The 21,237-nt window shown below is 40.0% G+C and overlaps 3 protein-coding genes across 13 annotated transcripts in view; 2 read left to right on the top strand and 1 right to left on the bottom strand.

Annotated features, from left to right (window-relative positions):
- Positions 1-8,702, top strand: part of strbp (spermatid perinuclear RNA binding protein) — a 101,245-nt gene extending 92,543 nt beyond the window's left edge. For 5 of the 7 annotated variants that reach the window (XM_058057906.1, XM_058057903.1, XM_058057902.1 and 2 more), the window contains one exon: positions 4,094-8,702. In XM_058057906.1, coding sequence (XP_057913889.1) covers positions 4,094-4,188 — 95 coding nt within the window. In that variant the 3' untranslated portion in view covers positions 4,189-8,702. Of the gene's footprint in view, positions 1-1,255; positions 1,995-4,093 lie in introns of those variants that run through there. The other 2 variants (XM_058057905.1, XM_058057904.1) reach the window with 1 other exon arrangement.
- On the bottom strand, positions 1,245-11,196 carry LOC131107671 (uncharacterized). 2 transcript variants are annotated; one of them, XM_058057912.1, is made up of 3 exons: positions 10,938-11,196; positions 8,582-8,738; positions 1,245-1,820 (listed from the first exon to the last, which is right to left on the bottom strand). In XM_058057912.1, exons 1-3 carry the CDS (start codon positions 11,162-11,164, stop codon positions 1,728-1,730), a joined length of 477 nt encoding a protein of 158 aa, XP_057913895.1. In that variant the 5' UTR covers positions 11,165-11,196; the 3' UTR covers positions 1,245-1,727. The 2 variants fall into 2 exon arrangements, with proteins under 2 accessions (XP_057913895.1, XP_057913894.1); XM_058057911.1 differs by lacking the exon at positions 1,245-1,820 and adding an exon at positions 7,585-8,020.
- Positions 11,197-20,353: 9,157 nt separating this feature from the next.
- Positions 20,354-21,237, top strand: part of sh2d3ca (SH2 domain containing 3Ca) — a 45,557-nt gene continuing 44,673 nt past the window's right edge. For all 4 annotated transcript variants that reach the window (XR_009120298.1, XM_058057910.1, XM_058057909.1 and 1 more), the window contains exon 1: positions 20,354-20,775. Coding sequence is in view for 3 of the 4 variants with exons in the window: in XM_058057910.1 (XP_057913893.1) it covers positions 20,695-20,775 (81 nt within the window). In the remaining variant the exon portion in view is untranslated. The remainder of the gene's footprint in view (positions 20,776-21,237) is intronic.

Genomic DNA, 21,237 nt, shown 5'->3' with positions numbered 1-21,237 from the left:
TGATTATTTCTTCTTCTTTCATTTCTTCCCATTTTTTCCTGTTTTTCTTTTTTTTTTTTTCATCTTTCTCTTACTATTTCTTTTTGTCTGTTTTTCTTGTCATTTTTAAATGTTTTCTTTCATATTTTTAATTTCACTTTTTCTTTCATTTTTTTCTTTTTGTCTGTTTTTATAATCATGTTTAAATTTAATCTTATTATTTAATTTTATTTTATTTCACTTTTTCTTTCATTTTTTCTTTTTGTTTGTTTTTCTATTCATGTTTAAATTTCATTTTATTTTATTTTTTATTTTATTTAACTTTTTCTTTCATTTTTTCTTTGTGTGTTTTTCTTTTCATTTTTAAATGTTTTCTTTCATTTTTTTATTTCACCTTTTCTTTCATTTTTTTCTTTTTGTCTGTTTTTCTATTCATGTTTAAATTTAATTTTATTATTTTATTTTATTTCACTTTTTCTTTCATTTTTTCTTTTTGTTTGTTTTTCTATTCATGTTTAAATTTCATTTTATTTTCTTTCACTTTTTCTTTCATTTTTTGCTTTTTGTCTGTTTTTCTTTCATTTTTTGCTTTTTGTCTGTTTTTCTTTCATTTTTCCCCATATTTTCTTTATTTTCTGTTTTGCTTTTATTTAGATCCCATTTTTTCTTTTATCCCCTTTATGTTATATTATTGTAACATCTTTCTTTTTTTGCCATTTCATTTATTTTTTAATATTTGGTCTGGTTTTTTTAATTTTCCATTTTTTTCTTTCATTTTGGTCTTTTTTTCCCTATTTTCTCTTCCTTTTTTTTAATTTTTTATCTTTTTATTCTTAAATTGTATTTTGGTTTCTTTTTTCTTTTTCTTTTCTTTTTCATTGTTTTTCTTTCCTTTTTTCTTTCTTGTCGTCCTGAGGACTACAAGTACGATGTCAGCCACTGACTGCGTGGCTCATGCTGGATTTTGGAAACTGCAGCATCAGCATAAATACTAAATCCGTTCCAGTTTTTGCTGCCTTTTTATTCAAGTGGATTTCATTTCTCGAGCTCCAATTGACAAGAAGTGTCAAGCATCAGCAGCAAGCCCTTTGGCGACAGAGGCAAGGAAAACCTTAAAGAGGAAGATGTCTGTCCTCCCGTCTCCTGCTTTATCAGGGTGCTGGCCTACTTTGCATCTAACCACTAACGCTGCTGCTGCTGCTGGTGGGGGGGCCTTAGGTGCGGCACAAGGACTCCTGGCTTCCCTTGACCAAGTCTGTGGTGTCTCCCTCTCCAGGTTTGCCCAAGAGAATGCTTCTGTTACCCGTCATGAAAGTACCCGGCTACCCCGTCCCGCACTACCACTTCTTTTAGCGCCAGGAAACGTTGGCTTTTTGCTAACTCGATGGGAGACCATTTCTTGCTGGATTGTATTTTGCTGATGGCTACGGTGAAGAATACGGCGGGGCTTTTTCAGATCAAACTTGAAGGATTTGTACTGTGAATTTGTTATTTCAAGTCTGTTTGCTTTGGCGGGAGGAGCTCCGAAGCCATTCTCTGTGTGGGATCATCATCATCATTATCATCGTCATCATCGCCGTCATGTTGGAATAAAGTTGCTTTGCTGTAAAAGCGCCCGTCTTCCTGGTGTGTGTTTGCATTTCCTCTCAGCTGAACAAGCGCTCGTCCATACTCTCCTACCACGCCTGCACGATGTCCATTTTTCACATCCTCTTACCTGGATGCTGATCTTCTCCCACAATTTCAGATCAGCATTTGCAATAAAAGTGCAGCTCCAGTACCCTCCTCTTTTCTCTTTCATTGCCGTCATTCATCGGCGACCCAATCCAGTTAGAATCCATCTGCCAAACACATTTACATTTACTAAGAATGTCACAGCACACAGCCGTGGTGCGTTCAAAGCATTATTAGAGCCCTGTAGACATGACAAAACACGACTATAGTCACATTTATACTCTAAATATACACTAAATATTTTATTTACAACATATTGCGGTCTTGAGACACATGCTAACTCGCAAACTAGAGAGCTAGCGACCTAAACGGTAGCCTTCAAGTTATTTCCTTTAAACTTAAATAGCCAAAAACTTACCACTTCCACACAGATAGGGAGGATAACTATTAACAGTTATTTAACCTTTAACATGAACATTAATCAAACGTAATAATTTTTTCTGGGTACATGATACCATACAGCATCCATATCAAACTTGCGCGGGCCGCACTAACATTAAACTTTCATATCAAGGCGGGGGCCTCAAACTAGTGTCCTGTGGGCCACATTTGGCCTGCGGGCCGTGTGTTTGAGACCCCTGTGTTGGAACATGTTGGATGAATTGACTTGTGATGCAGCGCCCGCTGCTGGATTAATAGCTGCAGATAGCGCCATCAAACGACTTTTCCTTCAATAAAAGTATGGATATTTACAGGATAAAGCAGGGAAAGACGTGGGAATATCTGATGTGTGTGTTATTGAAGAGAAGCAATACTAAACACTTGATTTCTGACTCTTCTAGTAATGTATACAGTATACGTGTGGCGTCTTATATTTTTATACAATAAAAATGTCTCCTGAAATCAAGGAAAACGTCAAATTCATACCTTCAATATTTAAACATTTTTGTTTTTTAACTTGAGTTTTGATATTTCATCTTCTTAAAATAAACAATATACCGTGGTGTGAAAAAGTTTGGAGAACCCTGATCATGTTCCAGATGTTCCATAGTAAATGACTGGTTGTTGGGATCATCGATTCTATGTAAATACGTATATCATATAGCAGACCAACACACAAAAGAAAAAAACACATCAATATTTAGTAGATCCTCCTTCCTATCAGAAATAAATGCTTCCTATAGCTTCTAATGAGGGTCTGGATTCCGGTTGAAGGTCTTTTGGACCATTCCTCTTTCCAAAACATCGCCAGTTGAGTCAGGTTTGATGGTTTCCAAGCATGGACAGCCCGCTTTAAATCACACCACAGATTTCCTATCATATTTAGGTCTGGGGACTGAGATGGCCATTCCACAACGTTGTACTTGTTCCTCTGCATGAACGCCTTAGTAGAATTGGAGCAGCGTTTAGGGTCATTGACTTGGTGGAGGTATACAGCCAAGAGTGTTGGCATCAATCTGCTCAGACTGACCGGAAGCTTTTAGCTTTTGTATCCTTCCCCTAGACCAGGGGTCTCAAACACGCGGCCCGCGGACCAAATGTGGCCCGCAGGACACTATTTTGAGGCCCCCGCCTTGATATGAAAGTTTAATGTTAGTGCGGCCCGCGCAAGTTTGATATGGATGCTGTATGGTATCATGTACCCAGAAAAAATTATTACGTTTGATTAATGTTCATGTTAAAGGTTAAATAACTGTTAATAGTTATCCTCCCTATCTGCGTGCAAGTGGTAAGTTTTTGGCTTTTTTTAAGTTTAAAGGAAATAACTTGGAGGCTTTTTGGGGGGGGGGGGTTGGAAAACCAGTCTCGCCCAGACCCTAGCTCCAGTGGCCCCCAGATAAATTGAGTTTGAGACCCCTGCCCTAGACCATGATGTTGAACAATCTTTGCTTTCAGGTCATGTGACAGTTGTTTTGAAGATGCAACTTGCAATCGGCCACCTTAAATCCCCTTTCTCATGATTGGCTTCACTTGTGTATGCAGGTCAAGGGTCAGTGAGCTTACCAAACTAATATTGTATTCCAATAATTAGCGTTAAAGGTATTCCAAGCAATAAAACAACAAGGGTGCCCAAATGTATGTAGTATTTGTGTATGTATTTAGTTGACATAATGATTGCAGACTTTCTGTAAATGCTATAAAGATCGTAAAAATGATCATTTTTTAATGAGATCCATGTAAGAGTGAAATCATGAAATGCTTGGACAACAGCGCCTCTGCTGGTTGCAGCCCAGCACTGCACCCCCTTCTGGCTTTAGGCTTTTCTTGGTGTTTTTCCTTTTTGTCCTTCCAGTTGAATGTCGTCATGCGTTCGTATACTATCTTTTTATTTCTCCATCCTATTCATATCACCGCCACCATCCCCTCTTGAAAAATCTTCCAGATCAGCCTAGAAGCGTAGGGAGGTCTCACTCTTGTGTTTTTTTTTTTTTCATTTCAGGAGGTCTTTTCATCGACAATCCCTTCTACCAGCCGCGCACCATCGCACCGTTCATCATCCATCTGGGCCCCCAGGATCTCTTCTCTGACTTCTAGAGGTTTTTGGTTCTCTTGGACCCCCCCACACCCGAACAACCGACCCCCCCGCCAACCTGAAATGAAACCACCTCCCCTTGTCTTTGTCTTTTTTTGTTCTTTTGCCTTTCTCTTCTTGCTGCTGCCCTCTTCTTCTATGACTGATTCTTACGCCAAGATGGCGCTTGCTACACAAGGGGGGGGGTGCGTACACAAAAGCAATACTTGGGAGACAAGCTGGACGGGGATGGGGGGGTTGGGGGCTGCTCTTTTCTAGCAATACACTCTTGGGAAGAATGTCCTACACGTGGCGTTGCAATAGCAGGTCTTGATTGTATCTCTATGATATATAGCTCTACTGTACGTGTGTGTGTACGTATGACACATATACTGCTATAACTACACACTAGCGTGTACTTATGTAAATACACTATAAAGGATAACTTATTGTTCTATTTTAGGATGATACTATCACTTAGCTTTCTTCCCGTTTTCTATAAACACACAAGCTAGATGTAGGAAAATACTATATACAGTATATAAATATATACAGTATATCTTTAATATTACTACAGTACTATTCATGTCTACTCTTAAGACTCTCCTTCCTTCCTTTTTCTCTACCAATCACACTCACTTCCTGTCAGAAAGCACACGTTTTTCAAACGCCTCACGGCTGGCAGGGATGTGACAGGCGTGTGTGTGTGTGTGTGTGTGTGTGTAATGCACGACTTACAGTACCTGATATGGGGTTGCAGTATATGAAGTACAAAAACTGGCTTCCTAACATCCCGACCTGCATGTTGACACACGATGCAGAGTCTTTGCTGTACTTTTATTTTGAAAAATGTTTTCATTCCCGCTGTTTTTTTACGACATGACATCGCGTTAGAGTAGTCTGCGTACAGCGTCCACGGTAGGATAAGATGTACTATCCACTGAAAAGGAGTCATACGTAATAACAAAAGTGCCAGGAGGATAATGTAGGGCCTGGAGCTGCATGAGTGCTGCCAGCATCGGGGGAGCCGCGGTTCTTGGAGGCGGTTTTACAGCAAAACAACCCAGAGGTTGTGTTGACTCGTTTTCAGTCCTATACAGGCTGTACACTGACTACTCTAAAGTATATCCAAGTGTGCTGTGTATAGTCCCGCCCCCTTCAGGAGATATCACAACATTCTGTCGCTTCAGTGCGGGCATCCGTCAGTGAAATGTGTTTAAAATGAAGTGTCCCCCCCCCCCTCCCCCGTGCTCTCTCCAGATGGCCAGATTTTTATTAATGAGGAAGACCTTCACATTTACAGTCACCCTGGCCACCCGCCCCCCACACCCACAGAGAGAGTTTACCCGTGCGTCTGCCCCCGAGAGGACAAGTGGTGAAATCGTCGTGATGCTAGGACTGGAAAAGATGAAGGAAACAGGAGGAGGTTTCATGCTGCGCTGGTAGCCTGGCTGGAGCCACAGCGCCCCCGCTGCTTGCAGCCAAGTACTGCACTCCAGTTCCCTCATCATCCAGTTCCCAAAAATTATTATTATTATTCCCAACTATGCGGCACGGCGGTCGAGTGGTTAGCGTGCAGACCTCACAGCTAGGAGACCAGGATTCAATTCCACCCTTGGCCATCTCTGTGTGGAGTTTGCATGTTCTCCCCGTGCATGTGTGGGTTTTCTCCGGGTACTCCGGTTTCCTCCCACATTCCAAAAACATGCTAGGTTAATTGGCCACTCCAAATTGTCCATAGGTATGAATGTGAGTGTGAATGGTTGTTTGTCTATATGTGCTCTGTGATTGGCTGGCCACCAGTTCAGGGTGTACCCCGCCTCTCGCCCCCAAGACAGCTGGGATAGGCTCCAGCACCCATGCGACCCTTGTGAGGAAAAAGCAGTAGAAAATGATTGAATGAATGAATTCCCAACTATCACAGCAGGAAGCTCAACATTTCATCAGTGTCATGTATTTAGGGTTCCCACCAATAGAGGGCGGTATTGGACATGCTCTACCAAGGACTGCATTCGTTTAGGCCGGTAGACAGTCACTCCTCATAGGTAATAATTAAAACTAGGGGTTTTAATCCGATAATCATCCATCGTACCGATAATTCCCATGAAAAATTCCATGAAAAATAGCTCTGATAATTTAATTAATTAAGTTTCCCAGAGACCTCCGTAGTGGCACACCAGCTGCTCAAGGCGTGTGCCCGAATACAGAGCACCATGCTGGGCCACAGCAGGTGGCTCCTTCCCCTCTATACTCTGGTTCTCCTCATGTCATGATGTTTGATTTGGACCAATCAGCAGGTCCGCTTGGTCACATCCTAGTTTCTTCAACTTGGATGCAGACAAGGAGGAACACTAATAAATTCCGCTCATTCCTCATTAGCATTATGTCACCTTGTTGTCTGCACATAAAGCTGGAATTATTTTCTGTAAAATATATTTTCTTGTCGGAAAAATTAGGTTTCGGTTTTTGTTGGACCTTTTGGAACAAACAAATCCCCCAAAACATGCTGAGTGCTGGCTAGCGGTGAGCGCTGAAATATGACATTTAGTAGAATTATGCTGGAAAAAAGCTCAGGTTGGCCAGCTTTTTGGTTTGCGGGTGCCAGTTTTCCTTGTTTTTTGTTGGAATTTCATCAACATAAAGACACAGAGGAGATAAATAAAAAAGCACAAAGGAAACACACATCACACTCAGGGCGAGCGATCACACGCTAATATGCAACTTTTGGCATGAAGATGAGAGAAAACAGTGTATGTCTGTCTATATATATATATATATATATATATATATATATATATATATATATAATATATTATAATATATAATTGCTGTTGTTGTTTTTTTGCTTTTGTACATTTTTTTATTTTAATATTATGATTTTATTCCCATAATATTTTCACTTATTTTCCCATAATATGATAACTTTTTCTTTTCCAGTCACATTATTTTTTCCTCATAATATTACGTGTTTATTTCCCTAAAATTGCGGCTTTTTTCATAATAGAATGAAAGAACTTTTTTCTTTTAATATTTTGACTGATTTTTTATTTCTGTTGTAGGGTTTTTTTCAACTACTTCAATATTCTTTTCGGGGATTTTCTTCTGATAATATTATGACTTAATTCCCATACTATTATAACTTTTTTCCCCCCAAAATGACAACTTTATTTTGTTTTGTTTGTACAACTTAAAATAACATATTTTTCTGGGATATTCCAATTCAATGGTACTACAGTTACATCATAATATTTCAAGTTTATTACCATATAATTGTGACATTTAAATAAATATTTTGACTTTATTTTTGTAAGATTAGAGACTTTTTTCAATTTCTGTTTTTAATTTAAATTTCTTTTAGGGAATTTTCTTCCCATAATATTCTGACTTTATTCCCATCATGTAATCATTTTTGACCCAATCTAATTTTCTTAAATTCCAACATTATTTGTTTTTGTGTTTTTTTATATTACAACTTCAAAAAAATAGTCGTTAATATTTCAACTTCAGCTACTAAAATGATATTTTTTAATCATAAAATTATGGCTTTTTAAAATCAGATTACAGCTTTATCCTCTTAATATTGTGGCGTTATTCTTGTAAAATTCTTGCTGTTGTTTATTCTTTTTAGTTATGGTGTTAAAGAATATTTTTAGAATGTGCCGCGGCCAATGAAAAAGCAGCGGCGGGCCGCAAACGGACCCCGGTCCGCACCTTGATATGAGGTATAAAATGTATATAAGAATAACGACGGTGGTGTGAAATAGCGCTGTCCGGCATGTTGCTGGAGGGTGAACGCAGGCGGTGCCACAGAGATGCATGCTGGGTGTTGGGAAGCCAGATGGCGTAGTCGGGACCCTGCAAGCCCAGCAGAAATAGATACGGAATAGATCCCAGATCACATTTCACCTGCGCTGTTGACCAGAATAACTGCGGATCATATCATTTTCGGAGTGTGTGTGTTTGGGGGGGCTTGACACACACACACACACACACACACACATGTTAAGCATGTTTTAGCATACAAAGCTGCTGTTGAAGGTTCATCAGCGTCCCGATGAAGGAAGGAGAAGACAAAGTTGTGAATGTAGTGATTGTAGAATAGAATGTATTTACTCCTAGAGTAAACTTGCTTTTTCTAGAGGAGCATATAAACATACACACTATACTACAGTATATACCTACAGTATGATGGACACATGCATACACTATACTATACTATACACTATACTATACTATCCACATGTTTGGACAACTTGAATTGTTTTGGGCGCATCCGTTTTTATTTGAAGTCTTCGGACAAATCACCGTCCTTTTGAGTGTTGGATGTAAATATTCCTTTTTTTAAGCTTTTGACAAACATCATTTTCTGATGCCGCCTACGACGTTGTGATTATAAAAGCGATATTTAATCCTCACCGGTGGAGCAGCCGAGGAGGCCGTTGGTGATTTGCTGTTGGTAGCAAAATGTTGACGGCGAAGAGAAGATGATGGCACGTCATCCGTGTCCTTGGAAGTCAACAATAAAGCAGAGAAACAACCCTGTGCTCTCGTTTTCTGGCTTTTGTCTTGCTCACTGGAAGAAGCAGAAAATACACAAGACGTGCAGGTTATTTAAAAAATTAATAATCATAAGAAAATGTTGAAAATTTAGTTTTTAATATTGTGTCCCTAGAGCTTTTTCTTCATAGGAATAATAAATATATTGCTCTATAATACACAGTGACATAAAAAACAATAATAACAAATAAGGAATAATATTAATAATACAAATAGTAATAATAATAATATATAATAAATAATAATATTAATAATAATATATAATAAAAAAAATAATATATAATAAATAATAATGTTAATAAAAATAAATAATAATAATAATATATAATAAATAATAATATTTATTTTTTAAAAATAATATTGTTCTAACAATAATATGTCTCTTTGCAGGCTGGTCTTATAATAATAATAATAAATAACACATGCAATTTTATTTCTACGCAAAGTGTAATAAATGAATAAAAATAGCAATAATATTAATAAATAATAATATTAATAATAATAATATATAATAAATAATGTTAATAATAACTAATAATAATAATATTAATGATAGTAATATATAATAAATAATAATATTAATAATAATATTTATTTAAAAAATAAAAAATAATATTGTTCTAACAATAATACTATGTCTCTTTGCAGGCTGGTCTTATAATAATAATAATAATAATAATATAATAATAAATGCAATTTTATTTCTATGCAAAGTGTAAATACATGAATAAAAATACCAATTAAATAAAGTGATAGCGATAAAGTGTCAGGCTTTTCTACACATCTTAAAATAAAGCGCTGCCAACTGTGCGTCTCAGCTACAGGCGTCCGAGCGTTGAGTTTGATGTTTGTGTTTTTAAAATCAGTCGAATAGGCTACCTAGCATGTGATGCACTTTAGCATCACACAGCTATGCTAACACTTGTGTCCCAACTCCTCCATGTAGCCTTGCTACTGTGTGTCCTATACCCATCACGGAGAAATATAAGTCAGACATGCAGCAGCATAGCATATGGTAGCATAATTCACACATGCTATATGTAGCATTTAAGCTAAATGGACTTGAAGTATCTTGAAGTAGCATTTAAGCTAAATGAACTAAAAGCACTTCAATTCCAGCATCAAGGCGGAAGCACACTTCCAATATTGAACCGAATATAAGACAACATTGGAAAATAAAAAAATCATCTTTTTTTCTGTGGTTGTGTTTTTAAATGTATTCCTTATAAAAGAGGGGTCGTCTTACATTCTGTGTGGTTTTATACCCTATGTGAGAATGCACTTCAAATGAGTTGACAGTTTAGCGTCACCGTTTCCGCCACCCGGCGACTTCTCCCACATGTCCAATGAACACATCATATGTTCAAACGCCGAGAATGCAGCTATTTTAAGCTAGCAGCTAATGTTCCACGACCACATATAGGACACATACTTCCAATAAACAAGCAAAATCCCCTGGGAGGCTTTCTTAGCAGCTCATAAAGTCGGGACAAATGGCCGCTGTTAGTGTAAACACATTATACCGTCGAAGTGGCCGCTGGGCCTGGAATCGGCTATCATCACGGCTCAGCGGGATGGGTGAGCTGTCGATCATTTGATGACATACATCTCCATACTCCATGCCACCAGAACCCGCCTGCCAATCATCCCACCGCTGTGTGTGTGTCTGTGTGTGCATAAAAAAGCGATGCCTGAGGTCAGGCTTTCTCATATATATTGTTGCATTATTGAAGGCTTGTTTTTCATCAAGGTGAAATTTCCAAGCGCACACAGGGAGGCATTTACTCAGGAGGGGGGGGGGGGGGGGGGGGTAAAAAGTCCAAGCCATCCACTTAAAAGTGGTCTCATTATAAAGCAGCACAAAAAAGCAGCAGGAGCTTTGACCAGCCTTTTTTTCAATGGCTCCACTAGCCGATAGCCCTGTCATACACTGGGAGAGTCATTCCCGAGGATATATAGCACCTAATGACTCCTAATTGGAAGTACACTAACGTAATGTATTCCAAATGTTCATCTATGTGTGGTGTGATATTCCTCATAACTGTGATATTTATTACAGGAAATAATGAACGTACAGTTGTGTGCAAAAGTAACATTAAAATACATACAGTTGTCTTTTAAAAACATTAGACAAGCAGTTATGAGATTTGACCTCCTTTTGTAACCATGTCACGCCATCTAGTGGCGCAACGCTTGTAATGACAGCTGCACTTACCTGCATTCCCAATGCTCGGCCACCAGGGGGCAGACTCTCGCCGAGCCTTTACAACTGTTAATCATCTGCAGCTGGTGACAACAGAATGAAGGCCAACTGGACAACATGGAACCAAAGAAGTGTTGCAAACAGACGGTAAGTCTCATTCGAGACATCCTTGTCAGGTATTTTTCACCTAGAAACACCAAATACACGACTTTATATTCATGACTTTGTTCGACGGGCATTAGTTTCAGTAGGCGACATTTTGTAACAGGAAGTGACGTTAGCTGTCACGACTAACAACGACGTCACTAAAGAGATGCATTTGAGCATAAACCATCCAGTATTTGATTGATTGATTGATTGATTGAATTATTAATTGATTGATTGATTGATTGATTAATAATCAGGACGTATAAACCATTACTGCATCACATTTCTGCTTGTTAACATCTACTAGGGTTAGCTAGCATAGGTTGGGGTAAACTTCACTAGCAAGAATATGTACATCGCCTCGATGCCTCCAGAGGTCGCTGTTGTGACTCACGAAAATGAAAGTTAGATTCAGAAATAATTATGAGGACGACGTTATTATCATATATATTTTTTTATTATGAAGTTTGGGTTCAAAAGGTTTGCGGATATCCGGGTGAGTCTCGCCATCCGCACGTGCATATAGAACTCATATGATGCCTCTACGCTAGAGGTCGCTGTTGTCAAGTTACAAAATGAAACTATTGAAACACGTGCCTCTAGAACCTGTTATTATGTAATAATCAATAAGACATGCATTTTTTTTCCAAAGTTTTAGTACAAAATTAAATAAAAAATTAATGACATAAAAAATTGTGTCAAGTCTAATATATTTATATAATTGTCTGTTATAAGAATAAGAATAACGATGTGTGATTATTGTCTTTTTATGCAAACTTAAATAAAACAATCACTTAAAAATATGGAAACATTAAATAAATACATTAATTGAAAGGCAAAACTTCTAGCAACTTTTTGATGTAGGGTAACAGTAATACTGTATGTGTCTCTAGAGCCTGTTTTTATAATAATAATAATAATAAACAATAATAAAACAATTGAAAAAAATTACATGAAAAAAATCCTTGAAAAAAGCGAAAATTAAATGCAGAGAGCTTTTTAATATTGTTCAATATCCCGGTAGTATGTGTCCCTGAGCCTCTTTATGAGTACCAAATACCAAATAGGGTGGCAGGTTTTGCTACACATTGTAAAATAAGGCTGTTGTGAAGATAACTGCATGATTCCTCTGTGAAATCATTAGCTGCATATTTCTAATACTGTGCCATCTATTTTCAGGTCTTAGTGTAGAAAGTAACATGTCCTATTTTTCCTCACAGTGTCGCTCATGATGCCATAAACCACTGGAATGGTGGCGTCTCGTTAACATTCTGCCGTGCCGGTCCTTTGATGCCACTGCAGCAGTCATGTGCCGCCAGCACGGCTTCACCGGGGTCATAAAGCACATGGCTGTAGGGAAGTGGAATTGCAGCCCATTTGCAGCTCAGCGCTATGCGGCTCCAGACTTACACGGCTTTCGACACCTGATCCCCGTCCGTAAGTGTAAACGTGTGAGTTATGAAGCCGGCAGATACACACGGCCGCTCTGGGCTTTTTGTTTGTCAGGAGAGCGGGTGCGCCACATGGTGGTGGAGGGGGGGGTTTGAGTCCGCACCTGTTCTCACATCAAAGTCAGTTTACACATAACATACTGTATTGCGTTAAAGCAATAGACAATTTGGAGTCGCCAATGAAGCTAGCATGTTTTTGGAATGGGGGTGGGGAAACCGGAATACCCGGAGAAAACCCACACATGTACATGGAGCCATGGAGTAGCCATGGAACGTAAGTATTGTGTTAAAAAGCTTCAAATATGTGAAAAGTATTTGGATTTAGCTTAGTAGTGATGTGCCATAAATACTATATGTTTCATGAACTTGTGACCTGCAGTTCCCCACCAAAACACCAGATGGCAGTATTTTCCTGCGAGAGCGCAACCACATAGGCTAGCTATTTAGCTTCCTGTCTAGTAGTAAGTAAGTAAGTAGTAAGTAGTAGTAAACAATGGCGACTGAAGCCGCATCCAGAAGGTTGATTATATCTAATAATAATGCACCACATTTCACTGTGCCTCTAAACAGCATTGTAGTGTTTTGTAATATACATTGATTTGATTATTATTCATTTTTAATGTTGTTGCTCTCAACACTGAAACTCCTTCAAGTTTAAAAATAGTAAAAAAACAACAACTCATAATGTGGTATTTTTGTACTAATTTTATTCAATATAATTATTATTATTTATTTTTCTACTTGTTTTTATTCAAAGCAAATGTTTTTGTTTCAATGCACAATTTATGGCAATACAATTGTTTTAATGACTCAATTATTTAATTTTTCCCACTAACATACATTTGGCATTGAAAATACTTACCACTAAATATTACTAATATACTAATACTATACTACTGAAGATGAATTCATGCAGTTTCTAATGTTATTTTATTGCTAATTAGTGTTAATGATATGTCACTTCATACAATAGTAATATGTTGGTGAAAGACAAACATACTGATTTTACAACATTACTACAGTAACGTATTGCAGAGGTGCAGTTTGTACTTCAGCCACTAGATGGTGCCGTGGTCATCTCGACAGCCAGTGCGTGCCATCACTTGTCTTGAAGTAAAACACAAAAAGAAAAACGAGTGATGATTGACGCAAGAGGCCAAGGTGAGGAAGAAATACATGACATAAATATGAATTATTGCATGTTTGAGTTGTGTTTTGAATTTTTTATTTTTTACCGTAAATCCTCCAGTAAGGGTAATAAAATCCTACTTATATGTCCTTGATCTGTTGTGCTTTAGTAAAACACAAGACATTAATCATATTTTATGTGTTATTAGTCCTACATTGGCTTTTACTTCAAATACAAATATCATTGTAAAAGATAATCATTTTAAAAGTCATGTTTATGTATTATAGAATATTCATATTTGATATAGTCATAGTTTATCTATATTTTGAAATCATATTTTCAGTCATATCTTCTTCATGTGCATGTTTCACTTCTTTTTTTTTCTTTATTTCGAACATGAAAAACATTTAAAGCACAACAAACCAACCAAAATCAATACAAATAAAAATACCTAAACGTAAACATGTTTGAAAGGGAGTGGGAAGATGTCAAGATTATCTAGTCCCACCCCCCACTTCAAATATAATAACTTCCTACAACAGTATAATGAATGTAATATTGCAATATGTTTGTATCTATATAGAATTCATGTTTATTATAGACGTATCCTGCATAGATGAAGCGTGTGCCTTGAGTCCCATCCTGCCTCTCCCTGGAAGGCTGCAGACAATCCCTCCTCCCTCGCCTTCCATTTGTGTGAAACATTTATGACAGCTGATGTTTAAATCACGACTTGGCCTCCGCGTCGCCTCTTTCATTGGGAACGACAGCCTCGTAAGTCCTGACAACACACGCATGCTGTAATGTACTGTACTCTACTGTACTGTACCATACTGTACTGTGTGCACACCCAAGGTCTATCAAGCTGACTGTAATTGTGTGTGTTTTGTGGCAAAACCAATAATATACAGTATATAAATGGCAAAGTACTTTGTTCCAAGGTTCGGTTCGTGTGGACTTTGTTGTGGCTTCACGGAAGCTTTAACTCGCTTTGGCACTCTTAAGCAATGTGTGATAAAGGGGCTCAGATGTGTACAAGTACATGTTTAATTATGCGTATGCTTTGAATTTCCAAATGGTGTGATTCTGTGTGTGTGTGTGTGTGTGTGTGGCGCCTGATTAAATCAAGGCAGTGCCCTGTGGGTGCACATATGTGTGAGAGTGTGTGTGTGTGTGCATTTTACAATTACTGTAGATTGAATTAATCTGGCGCCTGTGTAAATGAGATGTGGTGTGAGCTGCTGTTGGGGGGGCGGGGGGGGGGGGGGTGTGCTGGCTCACACACACACATGCCTACGTGCACTAAAATACTCCTGTTGTTCTATTGCCACTATATTGTCATTTTTTTAGACTTTTCTACAGCAGAGCAGGTTGTCCAGAAACCAGAAGGTTGCCGGTTGGATGCCCGGTTCCTGCACCCATCACTGTTGTTGTGTCTCTGGGCAAGACACTTCACCAATTCGCCTCCAGTGCTCCCCACACTGGTGTGTGAATGTGAATGAATGTTTGGTGGTGGTCAGAGAGGGTGTCGGCGCCAACTACCCCACTTAAGGCTACAGACGTAGATTACCATCTAGTGACCTGTGATACTTCATTGTGAAGCAGTTCCTTGAAAGGCTAAAAATCGAATCGCTTATCCTTACTAGGGTCGCAGCGGTATGATGGAGCCTATCCTAGCTGTCTTGGGGCGAGAGGCGGGGTACACCCTGGACTGGTGGCCAGCCAATCACAGGGCACATATAGTAGACAAACCACCATTCCCACCCACATTCATACCTATGGAGTTGCCATGCACAGGGAGAACATGCTAACACAGAGATGCCCTGTCAATTTTGAAATCAAAATAGTGCTACTTTTCATACGTTAGCTATATGATCATGTCCTTTGTTTGTTTTTTTTTAGCTTGTTTATACCCCTCAACTTTTTACCCAGTATTGGCTCAGCACTGTAATCATTGGTATTGCACATGACTAGCACAAAGTAAACATTGCCCCTGAAATGCAAGCGATGTCATCCTTTTGCACATCCACATCACTTTTCAGACGCTTTGTGTTCACATTAATAATGTGTCGTATTTGTGTGGTCATGTGAACAACCACATAAAAAAATCACTGCAGTGCGAACGTAGCCTTCTATTGTGGAGTTGCATCATCACCTCTTTGTGCATCTCACGTAAAAAGAAGGATCCTCCATTTGACAGGGGTTTCCTCTGCTGCCAGAATAATAATAATTATGCAGAGCCAGGCGCTTGCAGGCCTCTTTGACTCATTGCAGTTATTGTAGGGTAGTGGAGTACTTCATAGCAGCTGTGAAGTAGTAGATAGTGGTACAATGTGACACTCTGTCATACACATCTCATGCATGCACATTAGAATGTTTCTCATGCAATTAGTTTATTTTCATCATTACATTCGCTCTTTTTTTGCATGTGTGTGTGTGTGTGTGCGTGTGTGTCAAGCACACAGTCCTTTTATTAGAGAGATTGTGGCAGATACATGCTGGGATCCTCCATTGTGCTGATATCAGCCTGTGGGATGGGGCTCACTAATTAATATCTAACTGGCCTCCAAGCAGTGAAAGGGGAGGGGGAGTTTGACGAGATAGAGGATGGGGGTAAGGACGGAAAGAGATGGCTGCAGGCAGGTCCCCCCCCCCCCCCACCCCTGGTGGTTACAAGCGTCATTACAGCTGCTCCAGCCAAAGAGACCTCATCTTTATTCTTTATTTTCAGGATGATGTGAGAGCTTGTCCAAACACTCTTAGTCTATTTGCATTTCGTCTGTGCCAGATGTTGCTACCAGCTAGATTGTTTTTGGATGAGTTTAACGGCGGATTCAGGGAACCCTCTAATGAGATCATGTGCCCCCCCCACCCACCCACCCCCTCCTGCTATGCAATCTGTTTAATCCAGCACTGGATGGCATTAGATGGCATTAAGAGGAGATATTGCAGTAAATGAACGCACGCCGTGTCTTATTTGTTTTTATGACCTGTGACCCCATCACATGCATTTTTTTTAATTTAAGACGCAGCTTAGCAAGGTGTGTGTTTGTGTTTGTGTGTTTGTGTGTGCGGCAGACACAAAGAATGACCCTGATGATTATGTTTCGGAAGCGGTGCACGCTCAGCGGAACGCACTGTCACAATTTGGCGTTGCCATGGTGAAGCGTCCTCAAGGATGACAAGCGTGCGGCCCTGCTGGAGCCCCGCACCCTTAGTGATGCCGTGTGTGTGTGTGTATGTGTGTATGTGTTGAGAATCTCACCCTGTTATCCTTGAGACATCTGCCGTTGTGTTCCAGCTCGTTTTTAATGAGCTGTCTGGCTGCATGCATTACCATTGCAGCATGCACCGGGCGAGTGGCGACGTACTGTATATACAATAGAAGTGGTGGACATGCATTCAAGCGTGTTGTGTGCATGCACTGGGACTGGTTGTGGGGGTGTGTGGACACCCCCACTGGGCTCCTTTCATGGCTTAAGAAAGGTTAGATTCCTCGGGGAGGCGGCGTGCCTCCTCCTTCCTCTTCATGTGGCTTCCCTCGTTAGCATTTATCACCCCTTCAGGGCTTGTTAGACAACAGTTTTCAACTGGAAGAAAAAGCATTAAAAACTGTATTATTTGTTTAGTTGGTTGACACAAACGTTAAAAGGGTTATTAAAAGGGGGTTGGAACAGTTCCCCTACTTTTGCAGAACCCATTCATGGTAATTTTAGCTGAATATACGGTCATTTTGTAGTAATTAACTGGTCATTTAACATTGGTTAACAGTTTGGCGACACATACAGTTGTGGTCAAAGGTTTACGTACACTTGTAAAGAACATAACATCATCATCATGGCTCCCTTGGGTTTCCAGTTCTTTCTGCAACTCTCATTTTTAACTGATAGAGTGATTAGATCAGATACGTCTTAGTTAGAATAAAAGGTTTGGTCAGGTTAGGTTTGGTTTAGTTAGCTTTACAATGGCTCAACTGAAAATATACATAGGCTGCACGGTGGACTAGTGGTTAGCGCGCAGACCTCACAGCTAGGATACCCTAATTCAATCCCACCACCGGTCATCTCTGTGTGGAATTTGCATGTTCTCCCCGTACTCCGATTACCTCACACATTCCAAAAACATGCTAGGTTAATTGGCCACTCCAAATTGTCCATAGCTATGAATGTGAGTGTGAGTCTATATGTGCCCTGTGATTGGCTGGCGACCAGTTGGGATAGGCTGCAGCACCCCCCCCGCGACCCTCGTGAGGATAAGTGTTAGAAAATGAATGAATTCCAACTGGAATAGGTGCAGATTCTGGAAGATCTAGAAAGCTTTGTCAATGAAATGAGCCTCATAGCCTCTATCTTCTCTGGAAGCTGCTAGAACCCAGGCGTCAGTGCCCACAGTCAAGCGTGCTCGCACCGCCCCGGACTGAGAGGCTGCCCTGCCAGAGGGGAGAACACCATGCCTGCTGTCAAGCACGGTGGTGTCGTATTAAGCTATGGGGCCAATGGTGATGTACACACAGCAAACGGGGAAAACGAAGGAGGAGGATGACCTTCAAATTCATCAAGATCATCTAAAATCATCAGCCCGGAGGTACATTTTTGGAGGTAAAATATTTAGTCTAAAACGGGTGGGTAAACTATGGCCCGGGGGCCATATCCGGCCTGCCAGGCATTTGAATGCAGTATGTAATTTTGTATTTAATGTCAACTTTTAATATCCAAGCTGGCAACATAACTAGCAAGTCGTCAGAGACAACCTTGTGATATTTAAGTAAATGTTTTATCTATCAGAGTTCATATTATTTTTATTTTATTTTATTATTTTTTTTTTATTTATTTTTTTTTTTCTTCTTCTTTTTTCTTTTTTCTTTTTCTTTTTGCTGATTGCTTTTGAATCCAATTACAAATTTCCCCACTGAGGGACGAATAAAGGCATATCTTAATCCACACACTAAGTACATATGCAGATCTTACTTCCTGTTGTCAAAACCCGAAAGAAAAGCTGTGCGGCCCCTTTCAGGAACCAATTATTTGGATTTACATGATTTCTTATGAGAAACCTTTATTTGGTTAGCGTCCGTTTCGGTTAGAGTCGGACCTTCTGGATAAAATTAATGATGCTAACCAAGGCTGGATGGAATTTAACTCGGGTCTTCGAGCCTCCTGTGAGGCCTGCGCGCTAACCACTCGTCCGCTGTGCAAACCCCTTTCTGGAACCAGTTATTTGGATTTACATGATTTCTTATGGGAAACATTTATTTGGTTAGCGTCCGTTTCGGTTAGAGTCGGACCTTCTGGATAAAATTAATGAGTTCATATTAGGGTTGGCTGATATTTTTTCGATTCTTCCCATGATAACAAAGTGACTTATACTGGTATAAATGATAACGGTATGACGACTGCATGCCGCAGCGGATATTTAAGATGACTCGGGCTGGTTGAGTATATTTTCACCGTGTTGTATTTTACGGCTTCAATGTAAGGAACGTTTGACAGTGCCTGATGACAACGTGCAGTTAAAAAATACATGAAGCACATAGCTCGTCTTAGCTGTAAATACATTCTCCACACACTGAACACACTTCCGTTAACATCCTTGTTTGCGTCAACAAAACAAGAGCGTATCTTCCATATGCAATTGGAATTGCATGGGTGACTACATCTTCCTTCATCAAAAGCACAGGCATTATAGTTTGTGTGCAGAGCCTGACATCCCATTAGCAAGGTTAGCTAGTGTGTTACCAATACATACAATTTGAGACAAGTTTATTTCATAATATGGGTTTTAATGCAAGACTCCATTGAATTTAAATTAGAGATTGTTGGATATAATCATATCCTGATACATCTCATATATATTATGAAAAATGCAAAGATCCATATCGCCCAAGTCAAGTTAATATTCTATTTGACACATCCTTTCTTCATGTACATTCCGGGTCTTATTCAGTTTTTAAAAAAATATTTGATTATTATAAATTTAAATAAATAAATAAATAATTAAAAAGTTATTTGATGTGGTAAGGAACAAACTGTGGCTGAAGGCAACCTCCTGGTATAGTTTTTTATGCAAGATGGCAGCGGCTGCATTTGAGTGGTCAGCATCCAGCAGCTTTATCTTGTGTTTGACATGAAAACATGTTGATGTTAACAATGTAAATATTTTCATTTTTTTCATAATTTTTCACTCGTGTATATTATATGGGTTTTTATATTTGAGAAATAACAGCTGCTGCAATTATCGCCTGCTTCCCATTAGTGCCCCTTCCTCTTAAGAAGACCTGAATATGATTGGATCATTTATGGTATATTTGCATAGTATGCGGGGGTTGCTATTGTATGCTGTGATGTATGAACTGGTGTTATTCATTTGTGAAGGAATTGCAATCACGTTCTGTTATCTCTTACTTTCTCCCACTTTTACTCTCTCAGCTCCCCCCTCCCATCCCGTGTCAGCATTGTCTCAGCACTCAAGTCAGGGTGGCGGCGTGGGGGGATGGTGGGTGGGGTCTGCCTGCAATTTCTCCACTCTCCTGCTAGTGTTGAAGCCACCCCCCCCCCAAACCCCCACCCACCAACTCACTCCCTCCATCCATCCTCCCACCCACCCTCTCTCTCCCTCCCTCTCTCTCCCTCTGGTCCACCCTCCCCCCACCCACACGCCTTTCATCAGCAAGCAATGAGGTAATCCCTAGCAGCCTGGTGAAGTGCAGCAAGTGCAGCGAGGGGAGAGCAGGGACGAACCAGGCAGCCGGCGCAGGACAGAGGCAGCCGGGATGTCAGAAGCTGCGATGCGTACAGCCTCCGATCACTTCTACACGTGCAGCTGCTGCCGGGAACATCTAGCTCTGTAGCTCTCAGCTTGCAGTGTGAGGGGCAGCCACTATGTTTAGGGGCTTTTAGGCAGGCAAGGGTGGGACAGGCTTAGCCCAGAGAGCCTCTGGGGGTGCTTTTTTTGTGGACATCCTGGGGTTGGGGCGAGGAGAAAGAAGAGGCAACAGAGAGAAGGGAGGACGTGGGAATAGGATACACCAAGGTGTGTGCCCACCATGACGGAGAGGTGCAGTCTGTGGAGCGCCCTGTCGGCTGCAGCATGCTGCTTCTACCGGGGATCCTTCATGCAGGTGCAGGTCAGTGTGGAAGACAGGAAATCGCGCACATGCTTTTCTTTGCGGCTCCTTGCGTGCATGCTAACTGATGATATCATACGAGTAACTCAGTTTGCTTTACTGGACTTAAGAGTTTTACTGCATGAGAGTGAAAGTATCATCTTCACTGGGGTCTAATTCCAGCTGGTTCCAGTTTGAAACCCAATATGTGACCCCCCGCATCCGTGGGAGCCAACCACTCATACATTATATTTTGCTAAACACGCAGCACCCGGTAAGAGCCCGTATCCAATGTCAGACGTGAAGGCACCTAACTTTAGATCATCGGACGAGAACATTGATGGAGAACTTCTCTTGACTTTATTTGGTATTCTATCCACTCACGAGATGCAGTACAAGTACAGCAAATATTCTATCTTGATGTTTATTGTTGTGTCTTACGTTTGCAGTGGGCAGAACAAGCCATTCATCCAACAAGTTATT

This window comes from Doryrhamphus excisus, chromosome 19 (genome assembly GCF_030265055.1).
Source record: "Doryrhamphus excisus isolate RoL2022-K1 chromosome 19, RoL_Dexc_1.0, whole genome shotgun sequence".
NCBI lineage: Eukaryota > Metazoa > Chordata > Actinopteri > Syngnathiformes > Syngnathidae > Doryrhamphus > Doryrhamphus excisus.
The sequence above is the reverse complement of the archived record's forward strand: the minus strand, read 5'-3'. Positions and strand labels throughout refer to the sequence as shown.

Excerpts from the sequence above, each read along its gene's own strand:
- LOC131107671 (XM_058057911.1), bottom strand. The coding sequence starts at position 11,164 with ATGCCCGTCGAACAAAGTCATGAATATAAAGTCGTGTATTTGGTGTTT. Across the intron at positions 8,739-10,937 it reads GCCGAGCATTGGGAATGCAG|TGAGCAAGACAAAAGCCAGA; the intron begins GTAAGTGCAGCT and ends TGCTTCTTCCAG. Across the intron at positions 8,021-8,581 it reads CCTCCTCGGCTGCTCCACCG|GGTCCCGACTACGCCATCTG; the intron begins GTGAGGATTAAA and ends CTGGGCTTGCAG.